Below are 17,507 nucleotides of genomic sequence, written 5' to 3' on the forward strand. Positions count from 1 at the left end.
TGAAGGAGCCTCTCCTGCAACAGGGAGCATGTCCTCCTGCCGCTGAAAACTCACCAATCCCTGAGCTTGTCCCTAGCTCAGGATTTGAAATCCCACCAATCCCCACCCTGGAAAACTTGGTCCACCACCCCACCCTCCCAAGAAATCCTATACAAGATTGCCTCTCACGGTTCTTGGCTACTTCTGGCCCAAAACGAGGTAGCTGCCTTCTGTCTTTCCCAATAAATCTCTTGAATGAGGCTTGTTGTGTGGTGTGACTTTGTGCTATTCCTTGGCACCAGACTTCCAGGACACCTTTCCCCTCAGAGATGTGACACAGAGACTCAGTCTCGAAAGGCAAGTAAAGAAGGGACTGGAAATGTAGCTCTGTAGTAGAGCTCCCTCTGCTCTGCCCTCTACTCACCTCTGAAATCCTTGACAGACACCCCAAGACAGGGCTCCCGGCAGAGCAGTATTTCTCTCCATGAGAGAATGTCAATGCATTTTCTGAGGGGACACTAGCCCTTGAACTCCTCAAAGGCCCTTGGTGTGACCTTTGAGCATCAAGAACCACCACAGCAGCTACAAACCCTTTATTCTGTGAACCCTACACCTTTCCCTCCACAGAAAGGAGCTATTTGGAGATTGTGGGTTTCCTTCGCTTGTGCCTGCTGGACTGAACTGCTGGAATGTTTGGCAAGGTCCAGGTGCCTACATAGGCATTTCTTTAGTCAATACCACATCTTGCCCATGTGAAGTGAAAGACACCCAGAGCAAAGACCCCCATTTTTGGATCCTTTCCTGAGGGAGGCCCAGATCTTGGGCTGAAGCCTGGTTTCCAGGTCTAGTGTTCACATAAAATAATTGGAGAGAAGAGGACAGACGGATGGTAACACAAGTGGTGGTGGTAGCTGTCCTAAAGACAAATGCCCAGAGCTTGAGGAACCCAGATACTTCTGCTCCCTCCCTGCAAGCATACCAGCCCAAAGAAACCGTCACGTGAACAACTTGGCAAAGCTTTTTGTTTTTGTGACACTGAGGATTAGACCTAGGGTTTCATAGGAACTAAAGGGCCAGCCCAAAGCTGAGAGGACTAACAGGACCTAGCACTGTCAGATTTCCTAATGTTGATGCTGATGAAAAGAACAGTCAGAGGCTGAAAAAGCCATTCCCAGGTGGGTCAAGTAAAGGAGCCTCAGGAAGCCTCTCCATAGAACTCCAAGTCAGAAGCCTCCAGTAAAACAAAACCCCAAAGTGCCTGGAGGAGCCAGGCAACTGGTGGGTGTCCACAGAGAAAACCTGATGCCCAATACCAGGCCAGGCCAAATCTCCATTGCCAGTGTCAAGAATCAATTTCTCTTGTCCCTTCAGTAGGAACTGTCTCCAGAAGGCCACAACACGGGGTAGTGATGCACTGTTAAAAATACTAGAGCCAGGGTTGGGGATTTAGCTCAGTGGTAGAGCACTTGCCTAGCAAGCGCAAGGCCCTGGGTTCGGTCCCCAGCTCTGGAAAAAAAAAAAAAAAAGAAAACAAAAATACTAGAGCCATTCTACCTGTAAGAGCCCCAGTGCGCCACTGTCATAGGGGACCCTTCAGCCCAGCCCAAGCTCCTGTTCAACTACCTTGTAAGGATACACCAGCTCAGCGAAATATCTGGCTCTTCTGGGGAACACTTCACATGAACTAAGGAAAAATGTTCACAACAGGGTGGGAAGAGACATGCCCTTGGTCTAATTATAAACTGATGTTGTGAAGGCTGTTTTTGAGTCTGTTCAAGGTGTAAATCCACTGTGCTGTATGCACACTGTGTTTATGCACATCCTTTCTACAGAGCATGCTTCATTTATAGTTTACCTTAACCCAAACACACACACACACACAGAGAGAGAGAGAGAGAGAGAGAGAGAGAGAGCGCTCAGGTCTAAGGAAAGAAGGTGGAAGGCAGAGAGAGGTTGGTGCTCTGATCTGTGGGGCACTGAGAGAACTCAACAAGTTTGGAGGCAAATCCCCACCCTTACTCCCAACTCAGCCTCTCCGGAAGCACTGAAGTGTAAAAAGCAGTGTGCTTCCACTGGGCTGCTGGGATTTCAGCAGCAGGAAAAAATGAAAGAGCAGGCGATCGATACAAGAGGTGAGAGGCTGGAAAGAGAAGGCAGAGACCTGGGCTGTGCGAACACCTTTAAAGATGCTGGTTAAAAGAACAGCCCAAGCTTGGAAAAGCTGCCTTTGCTAAGTCCCTCCTGGACAGCCCATTCCCAGGAGGTCTAAATAAGAGGCCCCAGGAAGTCTCTCCACAGAACTCCAAGTCAGACTTGAGCAAAAGCAGAGGTACTGCTTACTCCCCTGCAAGGAGCAGGATTGAGGGATGTACAGCCCAGTTAGGAGAGGCCTGGGACACATCATAGCTGAAACATTACTTTGTGAATCTTTGAGAGGGTTCGGTTTTACCACACGTTCAAGATAAACGCCCCCCCCCCAAAAAAAACCCCACTTTTCTTACTAGGGATGTAGTTAGCTGGTAGGGAGCTTGCCTAGCCTGCACAAGACCCTGTGTTCAGTCCACAGAACCTCATAGACCGATAGTAGTAGTTTATCTGTAATCCGAAGGTGGCCGCAGGACGATCAAAAAAATTCAAGGTCATCCTTTGCTACACTAGGATTTTGAGGCCAACCTAGCCTATAAGAGAATCTGTCCAGAAACACATTTTTGCCTCTGTAAATGCTTTCCTTTTTCATTTCAAAGGGTGGGGGTAATCTGTTTCCGATTTTTACTGGAGTCGATAAATATGAGCCTCTCAGCCGGTGCCCCAGGAATCTTTCAACAATTTCCCCGCCTGGAGAGGAGGAGGGGCCTTTCGCCGCCCTCAATTTCGGGATAGCAAGCCCAGACCCACAAAGGGTGCCGCTGAGCCTGGAGGTCAGCTGCGCGGTAGCCGCTGCTCCCTCCACCCCGGCCTCCAGCTTCCTATCTCACAGTCTTAGGCACCAGGCACTGAGGACCAAGAGGCCTGCGCTGCCTCGGGATTTCCTCCTCTTCCTCTCCGGGCCCCGGCCCCCGCTAGTGCTCACCGGCTGATCCCCCGGGCCGCGTACCCAGGCGGTAGGGAAGGGACTTGGTTGAGCACCGCGTTCGGCGGGCCCGGGAGGACGACTGTGTTCGCGGCTCCCAGGCCCGCCGCGGGACATCAGCACCATTTCCGCCGGCTCCGCGCGTTGTCGCGCGACGGTCCGGTCCCCAAACGTGCCCGGGCTGTCCACTGCCTGAGCCCGAGAGTTCCGCGCGCACGGCTCCTGTCATCAAAGCTACCCTCGCTGTAAATGTCCTGAAAGATCGGGTGGATCCAGCCTTTGAGGATCCAGGTAGCCGCTTTGTTCTTACCGCCACACCCTGCCTGGCCTCCTAAACCCCCGCCCTGCCCACTATCTCTCTACATTGCGGGTAGAGTGCGACCTCCGTGGGTCGCATAGTCTGAGAGCAATTCCCCTAACAACGCAGTAATTTGAGCATCTACTTACAAACAAAATTTCTTTTATTGTCTGTTAATCCCCCACAACATAATGATCAGGACATATTGAGCTAACCTGGAGGAGTGACTTGTGTGGTGACCTCAACTTCCAGACAACAGGCTGGGTGCCACCCCACACCCTGAAGGGGACAAAAGCAAGCACCTTTTTCTTGCTCTTTCCCACCTGAAGATCATGGGTGAGACACAGATTCTCACTGAGTAAGCTCCTCACACATACACATGTGCACACACGCCCTTCCCCACTTCCAGATCTCATCTGTAACATGGGAGGAAAGGCTCTTGTCTTGAATGGAAGGGTATGAAAGAACCTGTGCTACCCAGAACCATCCCAGGACCCCACCCAAAAGCTCAGGACACATATAAGGCTTACCCCTTTGATTTGCCTACTCCTTACTTCTCTTTTGGTCCCAGAGCGCTGTTGGAGGCTCAAGAATGGGATATTTCTGAGGGTGGGGGCGGGGGGACACTAAGGAACCACACCCTTCCCCTAAACTGCCCAGCCCAGCCTAGCCACACCCTGCCTGCCTGCCTGCCTGCCTCTGATTAGGATGTAGGGGTTGGGGCACTCGGCAGGAGATCTTGCCTAGGTATCTGCTGGCAGACAGCCTCAGTCCCCAGGATCTATAGCTTCAAGTGTGGCCTCAGAGCTCAGGCCTCCTGAGACCCAAGCTAGCAGAACGAGGGACTGGATGGCCCATGGGGTTTCAGGCCATGAAAAACTATGAGCATACTGAACAGGGAAGTGAAGGTGACCCCATTTAGAACCTGATCAAGAGATGGTGATTCATGGTTTCGGTGTAGACAGGAGCACTTGCCAAGAGGAAATCACAAGGCTAGCTAAGAGCAGGTGTCAGGAAGAAGGCTCAGCAGCCCTCAAGGAGCCTACTAATCTTCCACGATAGTACAAGGGACTCAGGCCCGGCCAGTCATAGCAACGGACTATTTTCCCCAGAGCCCACCCTCAGGCCATCTCCCCCCAGATACTGGTATACCTTGATGCAGTTGTCCCCTGCATCTGCCACCACTAGTGGGCCCTGGGGTGCACAGGCCAAACCCAAGGGCCTCTTTAGTCCCTCCAACGGCAAGCAGATGGGTGGCCCAACCCGGGGAAACAGAGTCACTTGTTGCCTCTGCTCATCAGCCACAATAATGCTACCCTCTGCATCACAGCACACACCTGCTGGATGACCAAAGCTGTGCCCAGTCAGGGTTCCTAGGGAGCCCAGAGGCTGGTGGGCACTGCCAAACAATTGTACATCCCCAAACTCTTCACTCACAGCAAAGCCTCCATCAGGCCCTGGACCTACCCAACAAGGGCTCTCCAGACCTAGCATGGAGGTTGGAGCAAGAGGCTCACAGGTTGGTCCTAACATGAAGCTGTGCACAGTTCCAGGCAAGTAGTCTGTCACCAGGAAGTGGCCAAGAGCATCCACAGCCAGCCCTCGGGGGGACAAGAACTTGCCTACAGTCACCCAGCGGCCCTGGGGTTCCCGGGAAGTGTACCGAAGAGCATACACAGCCCTGTGGATGAGGTCACTGACCACCACAAGCCCTGCAGCTGTCACAGCCACATCCTCTGGAACAAAGGCTCCAGTTCTAGGAATGCAGCAGGGTAGTTGACAAATGGAGCGTCCCTCAAGATCCAGCACATGGACACAAGATGCAGCACCAGCCGTCAAGAAGAGCAGGCCATCTGGGGAACAGTGCAGGCCTCGGGGGCTCCCTGCAGCCCCTGCTGGCACCAGGATTCGTCCCAGCAGCCGAGGCTGCCAAGAGCCACTGGCATCTCTAAGTTGGTCCAGCCTGAGATGAGGCCCTTGCGGGTAGGTGGCTGGGGATAGGGGTGGCCCAGGAGGTCAAGGAGTCAGGACAGACGGGAGGCCAGGGCAGCAAGCAGTCACAGTCTCGGCTTCTCTGCAGCTGCAAAAGAGTTGGAACATCCATGTGTGCAGATGGTGGCCCATGGGTGCTGGCACCCTCCCATTGTAGATGAAGAGCTAAGGTGAGGTAGGAGGTGGAGGGGAAGGCTGAGCTGCATGTGTGTTCAATTCCTCCCGGTTCTGAGTGCTCACCTGGTCCCCAAGCACAGCAACCACACAGGTGTCTAGGTGTCTGCTGCAGTAGTCTGAGAGATACTATGCACCCAAAAGGGTCAAAGGTTTAGCTCTAAGGCTCAAATCGCATGCACGGCTGTGTCCTGGCTTGAGAAGGAGGAGGGGAGGAGGCAGATAAGCAGCCCTGGGATGACTCCTTCATAGGAGTTGCCTAAGTTCGCATTAGTCCCTCACCACTATCACCTCCATCTTCACCTCGACCATCACCATACACAGCCCCTCTGCTTTAGCCAGGGAGACATTCAAACTCCAACCTCCCAGGGCTCCCCACTTGCCCCTCACCCCTTGCACAGAGATTATGATACCTCTTACCTGGGGCTAACTGGCCTCGGGGCTTGAGGTCAGGCCTCTGTTGTTAGAGACAGCATAGGTGTGTGTGTTGGGGGAGGGTGTAGCTAGGGGAGGAGTGACCAGGCAAGTTTCCTGCAGGGACAAGTTGATTTGTTTGGACTGAGTCCCCAGCCTCCAGGCCTGCACCCTCTGGTTTGGGTCTTCACATTGGCCTCACCCTAATCCTGAACACTTTCTACTGCCCCTGCACAGCTCCACTGGGCAAGCCTGACTGTTCAAGAGGCACCCCCAGCCCTCTACAACTATAGGTCACCCCTCCAGGCAGGACTTTTGTGTCAGGACCACACCTTGGTCACCCTCTTGGCAGCTCCACCAAGAAGTCAAGCTCTTCCTGTGAGGCTGGTGATGCCGCTCCCTCCCAGGGTCAGACAGCAGAGTGGTAGGCACATGGGGGTGCTGAGAGGAAGGTGCCCCAGATTTAAGACCTGAGGTTCCTTGGACCCCTGGCTCTGACCTCGGCAGTCCCCCCCAGAAGCGTCCAGGTCAATGGCGCCCAGCTAGCTTGTGTCACCCCTGGCCTGTAGCCCCACAGTTCCCTGGGCTGGCCAGCCAGAACTCTAGCCCCAACGCCACTTGTAATGCCTCACAGTGGGGTGGCTTCCTGATGCTATCACCAGGTAGGTGGTTAATGGGGCAGCTGAAGGTCCTGTTCGGACTGGCCCTGGCCTGGCCAATCCAGCCCCAGTGAGAACAGTGCCTCCTCTGAGGGCAGCTTGTACTTCAGGGCATTCCTGGGTGGGCTACAGCCCAGCTCCCCAGGGAGAAAAGCGATTCGCTATGGCTGGGGGGCCCCAGCAGCCCTCCCTAGCTATCTCCCACCCTGGCCTGTGGAAGACCAAGCAGGGCTGTACTGGGAAGGAAGCAGTGAGCTGTGAAGGCCACCGATGCCTATCGTGGCTGCAGGGGCTGGCGGGGGGCCCAGGAAGGCCACACGGGGTAAGCAGCCTGGAGCCATAGAAGGCAGGAGGCTTTGGCCACCACAGGCAAAGCTGGCATTAGGCTGCTTGGATGGATTCAGGCCCAAGGACGTGCAGGGTCCTTGCCCATCCCCAGTGAGCTGAAACAGGCCAGGTCATCCTGCCATGTCTGCCTCTCTGCCACTCTTCCCTGAGTTCCCTAATTAAATGAACCCGGGTCACCCCTTGGTGGACCTTATATTTGGGCCAAAAAATAAGGATTTTTTTGTGGCCAAAGGTGAGCCCCAGTATGGTGTCCAGGACTCTTGCTCACTGGATACTGAGGCCAGGGGACATTTCCTTTAGGGTGCTCGATGCTTATATGAGGACAGAAAAGAAAAGAGACCCAAGTAAGGGGTGTTTGAAGGCGTTTTCTATTTTAATGTCCACAACTTCAATAAATAAATCATGACCTTTCTAGTCCATGAGACCGCATAGATAAGTCTTTACCACGGGCTGGTGGGGGAGTCTGGGGTGGGGATGGGGTATCTGCTCAGAATACATGCACACCGACACTGGACAGGTCCAGACAATGCGGCCCAGGTCAGGGAGAGGAACCATATCTACGGTGGCTGTGAACAGACGTCAGCACTTGGGAGGATCTGCAAGCTTGGGGCATCTTTAGGGGTCTGGGAGCTGCTAGCTCCAAGTCGATTACCCCAGCCACTACCAGGAATTACAGGGTCCTCGGGGGCCTGGAGGGGGAGGACAGGAGGAGGGACACTGGAGTCAGCCTCACACTTGGTGGTGCGACTCGAGAAAGGCTCAAGTACAGGGCCCAACATGCTAGAGGGCTCTGAGGTCCCCCTTGTCAACATGGGGCCTGGATCATGCAGCCCCCAGGACTCTGCTGGTGCCTCAGTTCCCTTGGTAGGCACCCGCTTCACTGAGAGGTCCAAGGGTGTGTCCAGTGGACGAGCTGCCCGGGCCAGCGCCTGATGGATGGTGAGCAGCTCTCGGCGAATCTTTCCAAGCTGCTCCCGTAGAGGTCTGGGTGCCAGACCCCCAGCCGGTGCCAGCTGCCCCAAACACTGCTCCACCCTGGCGTAGTCACCAAAGGCCTGGGTCAGGTCCTCTCCCATTGGGACTGAACTTCCTAGTACTTGGCCCTGTGGCTGCTGCAGAAGATGGACCTCAGGACCTGAGGCCTCAGGGTCAACTGGTTCCTTGTCCTCAGGCCAGAGTATGAGGGAGGAGCCTGTTGGCAGGCTGAGAAGTAGAAGCCAGTCAGGAAGCTATCCGTCCCCTTAATGTTCCCCCAGCCCCAGCCTGTGTCTTCTGCTCAGTGTCACCCATACCCCAGGGAAAAAAAGAGGCTCCAGTCTAGAATAGGACATAGGGAAGAAGAAAGGAAAAAAGGGATTCTTGGGTATCAGCTCCCTCTGCCCGAAGTCTCTATTCCTAGTGAGTTAGGCGAAGACAACTAGCCTCCCACCCAGCCCACCCCTGACACTCCCACACTAGGACCCAAAGCTCCTGATACCCACCTGCTCTGACAGCCAAGTTTTGCCAGGTTCAAGGGGGCCTTTGGTTCAGGCATCTTGCCCGTGGGCAGCCTTTTCTGCGGGTTACTCTGAGTCACTCGTCCTAGCTCTCCTTCGTGCCCCGCGTCTCTGGAAGTGCCATGGGGCCAGGGTCCCCCAGGCCCTGGCACAGGCACCTTGAGCAGCCCAGGAGTAGCCAGAGCTCCAGGAGGTCCCTTGAGGGGCACAGAGGACTTGGCAGGGGCAGCCCTGCCTGCTGACTGTCCTAGGTTGTGTTCTAGTAGTAGTGGGTAGTACAGGCGGGGGGCCAGGCCTGGACGCTCAGGTGTGTGTGGGGTTGGGAAGGCTGTGGGGGGTAACAAGGGACTTGCCGAGGCCAGGAAGGGCATGTGGGCTGCAGCAGCAGCCAGTGAGGGCCCCAGATAGGAGAAGAGGCCTGGGCCAAGAGGGTAGTTGACACCCAGCAATGATAAATGGAGGCTCTGGGCTTCAGGGAACTCACCCTGGGCAGGTGGTGGGTAGCAGGGGACACTACTCTCAGAGCCTGTTGTTGAAGCTATAGTCCCTAGAGCCCCAGTCAGCATACCACCACTCAGTCCTGGCTTCCATGACTCTGCCAAAAGGCCACTGGTGCCTGGACCCTTCCGGATGGGTCTAGCCAGAGGGGGTAGTGACCCTGAGGACTCCTCTGGTCCAGGTTTGGGGCCCCTGCCACAACGACGCTGGGAAAAGCTATTGGTGACAATGAGATCTGGCTCAGTTGGCTTGCTACTAGGGTCTGAGAAGTCTGTGGAGCAGTTGGGGGTGGGCACCCGAGGCCTGGGTGAGGGGGGTGCACGGCGGCACGCCCAGTCAGGGGAGTCTAAGAGTAGAGAAAGGGAGTCTTTGCAAAGGCTGTACTTCATGTGGTTGTAAAGATGTGACTTCTCCAGGCAGGTGAAGGGGCACTGGAAGCACTTATAGTTGTAGGGCTTGCCCCAGGGCCTCGGGATGTAGTGTGGCTTTTTGGGCTTCCGTGACCGTGCCCTTGTCCCAGTGCCCACTCGGCATGAACCTGCCTCTCGAGACATGGCAGCCTGCTAGCAGGCAAGCCCAGGCACCATGGCCACCTGCAGATAGGAAAGACAAAGACCCAGTTAACACCAGGCCTTGGCACTCTCTGCTCCTCTTTGCTAGGGGGTTCCTGCATCAGAACCCGCGAAGCCCCAGTTCGCCTTGCCTCAAAGCCTCTGACCTTTGTTCTACAGACCCTTCATTCTTTTGAGAGGGGATGTGGTGGCACTTGCCTGTAATCTCATAATTATGGGAAGCTGAGGCAGGGGGATTGCTGTGAGATCCAGGCCATCCAGAGCTACAGAGTGAGATTCTGTAAAAAGAGAAGAAAGAAAGAAAGAAAGAAAGAAAGAAAGAAAGAAAGAAAGAAAAAGAAAGGAAGGAAGAAAAAGGGAAAAAAGAAAAGAAAAGAAAATGGAGGCACCTAGGCATTCTGACCCAGGCAGACATAAATAAAGTTGTAATGTAAGGAATGGTCTCTGAAGGACCTAGAGGTCGTTGCTAAGAAAATATAGTTTATCTGAAATGAAGTTTAACTGGATGTGTTTTATTTACCAAGTGACCCTGTACAAATCCCCATTGGGCCCAGCTGGCCCTGCAGGCCAGTTTCCGGGATGACTGGTAAGTCTCTGCCCTTTGCACCAGGCAGTACCCACTGAGCATTTGGTAAGGGAATAAGAGCAACCGTGTGCAGCCAGAGCCACCAGTCTGATGGCCCTCTAGAAACACTTCCTTGGTTGAGCCACCTGCCCCTACCAGAAATTGAAGCAAATCCCCTAGATTAGAAGCCAACAGAAACTTTGACATCTGACTAATACTATGAGTGCAAATGTGTGTGAGAATGCGTGTGGGTAACCCGAGACGACTAGTGGAGTGTCAAGTGCACACTGGAGGTCTCTCAGGGGGTTCAGCCACACATGAGGCAAACCCAGGCTGGGGGGAGTGGATGTCACAGCATGGCCCCATGGCACAGCCACCTGCTCAACCCAGCTCCATCTGGGTGGCTTCAGGCGGGTCAGTGACTGAGCCCGCAGTGACTGCACTCAGCCAAGACCCTCTTCTCCTCACGTCCTGCACACTGGCTCCGAAGCTTCTTTCTTCACTCCATCTGGGCCACCACCTGGGCTGTCCACTCTCTCAGCACTCGTGCTTGTGCATGGTGCGTGTGCACATAGGCTTTGGGTGTGTGCATACAAGCGTGCAAGATTCCCAAGGAATCCTTGTTCTCTGCCTGGAGGAACAGCTCCTGCATGGTTGAACTAACCAGGCACAGGGTGTGCCAGGAAGGGGGCACACATCCTTATCACTTCCCACTCAGAATGGATGTGCCTCTTCAGGGCAGTATACCTAGATTACAAACTATGCCGGCAAACACATGAAGATGTGGCTGTGACTCACGATTGGTCATAGACTCATCGTGGATGCAGACATACATGTGCCGCATAATCTGAAGAGCAGAGACGGTAGTGGAAGGCAGTTGCTGAACTCAGCTCTCTTGCATGCTGGCCATTACACTTTGCCCATGATAGACATTCACTTTTACTCCCATCAAAGATCAGGTGGGTACCCCTTAGGTAGGCAGCTAGAAGGGTGAAAAATACTGCGTGCCAAAAGGCTGGGAACCACACAGGGAGTTCACATGGCCAGCCTGGGCTCTGGAGATGGCTGAGCAAACATAGGCTGAGGGAGACTCCAAGGTTGGGAGGTGGATGCTGGCTCAGGAAAGGGTCAGGAGCTCCCTGGGGGGTCGCAGACCCAGCTCAGCTTTAGCATGAATACTGGCAGTCTCTTCTGCCTGCATCCCGCCACCGCCCCCTCGCCCACCCCCCCTCCGCAAGATGTGATGACAGATAGGCATGTGTGCTCAGGCGACAGAGGCGTCTGTGCAGGGGCCATCGATCACCCAGCCCTGGGAGCCACACAGCTGTGCGGATTGGTGCTACCGCTTAAACCCACCTCCTAGCCCGGACTGGAGGGTCCTCCTGGGGCCTTGGATCCAGGGGTTGGGGCCCCTCCTGTGCTTCCCTCCAGACCAGGTACCCGAGGTGCTGACCTCTCCAAGACCCGGAGGATGCCAGGCACTGATCCACTACAGGGCACATCCCTACACTAGCCACACATACACAAAGGCACACTCATCCTGCCCAGCCCCAGCCCCAACTTATGATCTGGCATGTGTGCTCTCTGGCTGCGTGCCTGGTCTGGAGGACTAAAAGCCTGAAGGGCCAGCCCACCCATCCGTTGACCCTCTTGAGACTCAATGCCCTACAGCGCAGGAGCTGAGGTGGACAGCTGGGACCTCAACACCTTTCTTTTGCCTCCCCGCTGCGGGCGCCGCCCTGACGAACCCTCATGGTGCTGGGATCACAAGCAACCCTTTCCACGCATTCCGTCCAGAGCCAGAACCCCAACTTCGCGGAAAGTGCCGCTCGCCCACCTTACCGCGTCCGCCGAACTGAGCCTACGGCGTCTGCCAAGTATGTGCCAGGCAAAGGGGCAAACTTCCCACTTGTGAACACCGCGGGGTAACTGAGGTCCAGAGCTAGAAGCGGTGGCAACTCCCCGATGCCGCCGCCGCCTCCCGCGTTCCCCGACGCCGACTCGCAGGCGCCCACCAAAGTTGGCAGAGAAGCGCGTGCGCCACGGCGCGAGCTTCCAAACGCAGCGACCTCCGACCGAGCAGGGCGCGGGAGGCGGGACAGTCTCAGCGGCAGACGGCTCCCACCTCTTAGCACACCGCCCTGCGCACTCACCGGACGCGCTGGTAAGGCTCCTGGAGGGAGCGAGGCCGGACTGCCACAGTGCTGCAAAGATCTTGGAGTGGCGCGCAGGTGCGGGCCGAGTGAGGGGCGCCTGGCACCGTCCCCGCCCCCGACGCCTGCAGGCTGCCGCGGGGGTGCGCAGAGGCAGCCAAGTCTCCCGGGTCCCCGCAGCCGCAAGAGGGGGCGTCAGCACGCATCAGTCAGGGCTCTGGCCCCTGACAGCCGCCTGCCCACCCAAATCAGGGCCTCGGGGCTGAACCCTAGGACAGGGAGCTTCCTGAGCGGACCAGGAGAGACCAAAGCCCAGAGCTCAGGCGGTAGAGTCTATATGTCCTTGCCAGCCTCCACTGGGCAAACCAGAGAGTCCTTGTAGTTCCTTTACTCCAAACAGGAGGCGTCTCCCACAATCCTTGCTCTACCAGCTGATAGTCACCATGCACTGACACCCCTATCCCCGGATGCATCATGACACTTCCAGCCCTCACTCTCCAGTTCCCAGGAGATTCCTCCGTGCTTCAGGAGAGATCCAGTGCCAGTGCCCTCATCCCCACTGGTGGCATCTTCTGGAAGGGCTATAGGGGCTGACAAAGGACCCAGGAGGGTTTGGAGTGCCCAGCACACAGTGAATGCTGGAGCTCCCTTCCCTTTAATGTCTTTATGGCCAGAACTGGTCCTGGGTTGTCAAAACTTAACATCTGGGGTCACACTTCTAGCCAGGTCCCAGGGAAATTTGCCTAACTGGTGAGTTCCAAGGGTGCATGCGGGCACGGCATGGGTAGAGACAGATAATATCTCTGTTTCTCCCCCATCCCCCTCTCTGTGTCTGTCTCTCTCTGTGTGTTTATCTCTCTCTCTCTGGAGTCAGCCTGTGACTGGGGAGGATACCTTAGCCCAGAGGTATGCTGCACGGTATTTCAAGCATGGAATGGTGATTGCTGCCCCAGGCTTGCCCTGTGGAGGCACAGAGGTCAAAAGACTCTTGGGAACCTAAGGCTCTTCCAGGTTTCCAGGTTCACTACTGGTTCCTGGGGGGAAGGGGGGGCAGTCATAAGTTTCAGGGCAAAAAGTGTTCAGTACTTCTGGTCCATGCCTGTGTGGCAGCCATCATAGCCAGAGCCTAGTCATTGGCCAAAGCTCAAGGGTTACTACTGGTCAAGGAGCAGGGTCCCTGCAGTCTAGTTCCCTTCTGTCTCCATGCCACTTTCCTCAGAGGCAGCCCACCCCCAACTGAGGGGCATGCAGAAGTGGTGTTATGGGTTGGACAGCGTGCTCCTTTCTGTCTGCCCAGCCTGGCTGACCAGCTGAGTACGCAGGTGGCCTGGGGCCGGGAGACAGCTTGAATGGCCACTGTGCCAGTAGTCCTGGGGCCAGAAGACCAGCTCCTCGTGGGCACTAACTAGAGATGAGGGCAGACTCAGGTCACTCTGAGACAAGGAGAGTGGGGACACTAAGCATGGGTCCTTTATTCTCAAGGACAGCTCTGTACTCTCTAGCCATCCTCTTTCTGGGAATTAGGGAATAGCCTGTCTGACGATAGGGGCAGTCTGGAGGTTGTGGCCACTGTCCAGAGAAGGCCTGGCTTGAGCCTCCAGGGAGTAACGTTTGGTATAGCTCAGGTGATTAGGCCTGTGGTCTGAGGAAGAAACCAAGGGGCATGCTGTGTGGCATCTCACTTATGAGGTCGACAGCCCTTGGGGAGGATTACTGCCTAGGCAAGCTCTGTGGAGGCCCAGTGAAGGGAGACAGATAGAACATGTTGATGTCCAGAATGGGAAAAGAAGGAAGGAAGTGGAGGGCCCATATGCCCAGGAGTACCACCTTTTACAGGCCTTTGGGTGAAGGGCTGGAGAGATGGTTCAGTGGTTAAGAGCACTGGCTGCTCTTCCTGAGGTCCTGAGTTCAATTCCCAGCAACCACATGGTGGCTCACAACCATCTGGGGCCCTCTTCTGGTGTGTCTGAAGACAGCTACAGTGTACTCTAAATAAAAATTGAAAAAAAAAAAGAAATTTGGGTAAGAGATCAAATCAAAAAACAAAAGACCCCAAATAACCCTAAGGCACCCTTTCCCTGGACATATTTTTGTGTTCCTAGAGGGGGGAACTCCTGAACTCTGGGCTTGCTCATGGAGGTCTGGAGAATTTGGTGTGCCTCACAGCTTGCCACCTTCTGCCTAAGGGGCTCGCAGGCACACACAGCCTGTTATGATTGCCCTGTCCTCTCCTCCCTCAGATGATGCCTTCTTGGGCCCCAACCCTTGGGAACCATAAGCTCTAGGAGATGGCTCTGCCTCCTGATGGGCAGCTGAGACTCCGTAGCTTTGCGTTTGGGCCTATCAGTCTGAACCTGAGACCCTGACCACATTCCCTAAGCAGGGGTCCTCTCTGCTTAAGAGTAGAGAGCACCCCTAGTCTTAGGTCACTCCTGGTTCTAAGAAGGGACCTTCACTAGGACAGGGACCCAGTGTTCTCTCTTGCTGTGGGCCCTGCCTTTACCCTCAGCTGGAGGTTTTCTTATTTCAGTCATTAACCTTCTCTGCTTGATCTGCCCATGGCTGCTCGCCTGTCACCTCCATTAGCATTGGCCCTGCGTGTGCTGGGAGCTTGCGAGCTGGATGAAGTTCCTGGACTCTGCACTGTCTCATTCCCTCAGTGATGCAGCCCTCAGCAAGACAGGTAGGGGTTGGACTGACTGGTACTCCACAGTGGGCAGAAGGACAGTGGATTGAGCCAAACAGGGTCTAAAGCTGGTGCACAGAGGAACTCCATGGAGTGGCAGCAACACTGAAGTTCTGGAGGTCAGGGCCACGCAATATACCGTGGCTCGTTTTGCACCTTACGAGCACAAGACACAGAGCAGCATCCCCATTCCTGAGAGAGAGAGAGAGATTATCTTTGGGTTTTCACCTCCCTTGTGTATTCAAAGTGTCCTTGGGGACTGTAGGCTGAAGACGTGACTGTAGAGATGGGATCTCGCCTGAAGCTCTGGACCAGCTGGAGGCTGCAGGTTTTGATGGCCCCAGGAAGCCACAGTGTAGAATACACAGTATAGGAGAGGCAACAGGATCTGGAGACTACAGAAGGGAGAGCTGAGGCTCTGGAGGGGAGGATGTGGGTGGGGCCCATAGAGGGGGCAAATAGAAGCCTGGGGAATCTTTTCCCTGGGGTCTGAGTGATCTGTTTCTGGACATGCTGGCTTATCCAACAACCTAGATTAGGGAAGGGCTACCACTATGTACTGGGCAACTGGGTGAGTGAGACTCCACTATTCCCTGGAGGATCTGAGCCAGGGTGTGTGTGTGTGTGTGTGTGTGTGTGTGTGTGTGTGTGTGTGTGTGTGTGTGTGTGTTGTGTGTAAACTCCCTTTCATGGGAGTATTCCAGCTGGACAGGACTTCTTCCTTTAGAGGGAGCAGCCGGCCTGTCCAGGTGGGTGGGACAAGTTCAGGCTGCCAAGGCCCCCACCCGGTCTCTGAGCCTGGCACTGGTTGAGCAGTGCCTGGGGCCGACAGCAGCCATATGTTGGGAAGTGGAGCTGTGTGCGTTGCTCTGCGGCCCCCGGGGCCAGCCTTCCTGGGCCTGTCACAGATGATTTTCCCTGCCTGAATGGCAGGCAGGGTGGCGGGTGGGGCAGTGGGGGCCTGTGAGCTGGCCCTGTGTTCAGGCCCTTTACTGCTCTCAACACTAGGTTTTATACCACTCTTGGAGTCATCCAAGAGCTGGGCCTCAGTTCTGATGCCCCAAGAATTTCATTGAATAAATGCTGTGGCGGGTACCCCTTTTAACTCAAAGTTGGGGTTCAGGAGATTTCTGGTTGGTCAGCAGGAACCTCCTGCTTGGTTGTGGGTGGTGGCCAGGGGTCCACACCAGGCTGTTGTGTGCCCCGGGCAGGTAGAAGAGGGCCGGGAGCTGCAGCCCTGTCAGCCCAGAGCCCAGAGCTCTGCGCAGGGAGGCCAGAGCTAATTTGTACACTAAGTGCTTCTGACAGGGATGCCTCGCAAGTGAGAACATGCCACTGCCCGCCCTGGGAAGGCCATGACGGCTAGCAATGAAGACAGTAGGCCCATGAGAAAGAACCAGAGGGACACAGGGCCAATGAGGACCAGGAATTTGAGGAAAGCCAAGAAACAGGTTGATGGCTACTGGAACGGTCAGATACAGAAGCATGGAAACACTGTGAAGATGAGATGGACACAGACAAGGGACAACGAGCCTTACAACCCTCGTGTCTACTGTGCTAGTCACTAGTCCTGTCATTCTCTTGGGCTTTGTGACCTCCTGCACAGAACACAGGACAGTCTACCCAAGTCTAGCCTAGCCTACTGACACCATAGTGTAAAGTCTGCTTTGGCCAGTCTGCCCACCTCCCTCCTTTTTTTTGGGGGGGGGGAGGTCAAGATTTTATTGTCTTCATAACAAAATCAGCTTAGAATTGGATCACTTGGCCCTTTCTCTTCTTGTCACCTCCTAGTTCAAAATGCTTGCATCTCTTTAATAGCCAGCATCCTCTTAGATCTGCAGTTGGGCTCAACGCACTCCAGTCTCAGCACAATCTTCTTTGTAGTTTTAGCCTTTTTGCGGAAAATGGGCTTAGTCTGCCCGCCGTAGCCACTCTGTTTCCTGTCATAACGCCGCTTTCCCTGGGCATACAAAGAATCCTTGCCCTTCTTGTACTGCGTCACCTTGTGGGGTTGGTGCTTCCCACATTTCTTGCAGAATGTCCGGAGGGTCTTTGGAATGTTCACCATGTTTGCAGGAGCGCTATCAGCTCAGAAAGAGAAGGCCACCTCCCTCCTCTTACCCTAACAGAATCAAGCAGACTTCTGAGGAGCCCCAGTTCCCTCCCAATACTGCCAAAGAATTTTACTTATATGTACAACTCCCCTCTGGATGCCCCTTTGCTCCCCCTCCCCTATATGCTGGGGTCCTCATGGAGGGGAAAGGGAAGGTGTTTGCTGAGACTAACCAGAGTGGACGAGCATGCAATGGCTGGACCTCCATCTTGCTCTGTAAAAAGTCCTGGCCTTTCTCTTGAGATGTTCTGGGGCTGGGGTTGCAAAGGCCAGTGTGGTGGGTGCTAGGTGAGTAGGGCAGAGGAAAGGGGTCTCTGGTCTTTGGCTGCCCAAGATGCCCAGACCTGGCTCCTGCCACAGTACACACAGGGACAGGTCTTGCTCCTCCACTGTGAGAGAAGGTCCAGCCTGGTGCGCAGCCGCATAGGGGCAGGGAAGGCACTGTGGGCGGCGAGGTGAGATGTGTTGTGGCAGCTGCCCCGCTGCCCGA

The 17,507-nt window shown here is 55.1% G+C and overlaps 2 protein-coding genes, 1 long non-coding RNA gene and 1 pseudogene across 10 annotated transcripts in view; 1 reads left to right on the plus strand and 3 right to left on the minus strand.

Moving 5' to 3' along the window:
• Positions 1-3,914, minus strand: part of Pigq (phosphatidylinositol glycan anchor biosynthesis, class Q) — a 16,009-nt gene extending 12,095 nt beyond the window's left edge. For 2 of the 6 annotated variants that reach the window (XR_005489717.2, XM_006245942.5), the window contains exon 1: positions 3,050-3,205. The gene's annotated coding sequence lies outside the window, so the exon portion shown is untranslated. 6 annotated transcript variants of the gene reach the window in all.
• On the plus strand, positions 3,215-7,353 carry LOC134480763 (uncharacterized). Its single transcript, XR_010055541.1, has 2 exons — positions 3,215-3,340; positions 4,895-7,353. It is a non-coding gene; the product is annotated as an uncharacterized LOC134480763 (long non-coding RNA).
• On the minus strand, positions 7,285-12,959 carry Prr35 (proline rich 35). 3 transcript variants are annotated; one of them, XM_063268936.1, is made up of 3 exons: positions 12,219-12,959; positions 8,416-9,521; positions 7,285-8,137 (listed from the first exon to the last, which is right to left on the minus strand). In XM_063268936.1, the coding sequence occupies exons 2-3, from the start codon at positions 9,480-9,482 to the stop codon at positions 7,492-7,494; spliced, it is 1,713 nt and encodes a 570-aa protein (XP_063125006.1). In that variant the 5' UTR covers positions 9,483-9,521; positions 12,219-12,959; the 3' UTR covers positions 7,285-7,491. The 3 variants fall into 3 exon arrangements, with proteins under 3 accessions (XP_063125006.1, NP_001385690.1, XP_038943047.1); NM_001398761.1 differs by lacking the exon at positions 12,219-12,959 and adding an exon at positions 11,908-12,148; XM_039087119.2 differs by lacking the exon at positions 12,219-12,959 and having other exon boundaries at positions 8,416-11,307.
• A 3,655-nt stretch (positions 12,960-16,614) lies between these two features.
• Positions 16,615-16,991, minus strand: Rpl36a-ps7 (ribosomal protein L36A, pseudogene 7; annotated as a pseudogene).
• Positions 16,992-17,507: the final 516 nt, after the last annotated feature.

Source organism: Rattus norvegicus, chromosome 10, assembly GCF_036323735.1.
Source record: "Rattus norvegicus strain BN/NHsdMcwi chromosome 10, GRCr8, whole genome shotgun sequence".
Lineage (NCBI taxonomy): Eukaryota > Metazoa > Chordata > Mammalia > Rodentia > Muridae > Rattus > Rattus norvegicus.

What these genes read in the sequence shown, in the direction of transcription:
- Prr35 (XM_063268936.1), bottom strand. Translation starts at nt 9,482, where the DNA reads ATGTCTCGAGAGGCAGGTTCATGCCGAGTGGGCACTGGGACAAGGGCA. An exon ending in AAACTTGGCTGTCAGAGCAG is followed by an intron (nt 8,138 to 8,415) that starts GTGGGTATCAGG and finishes TCTACTTCTCAG; the next exon opens with CCTGCCAACAGGCTCCTCCC.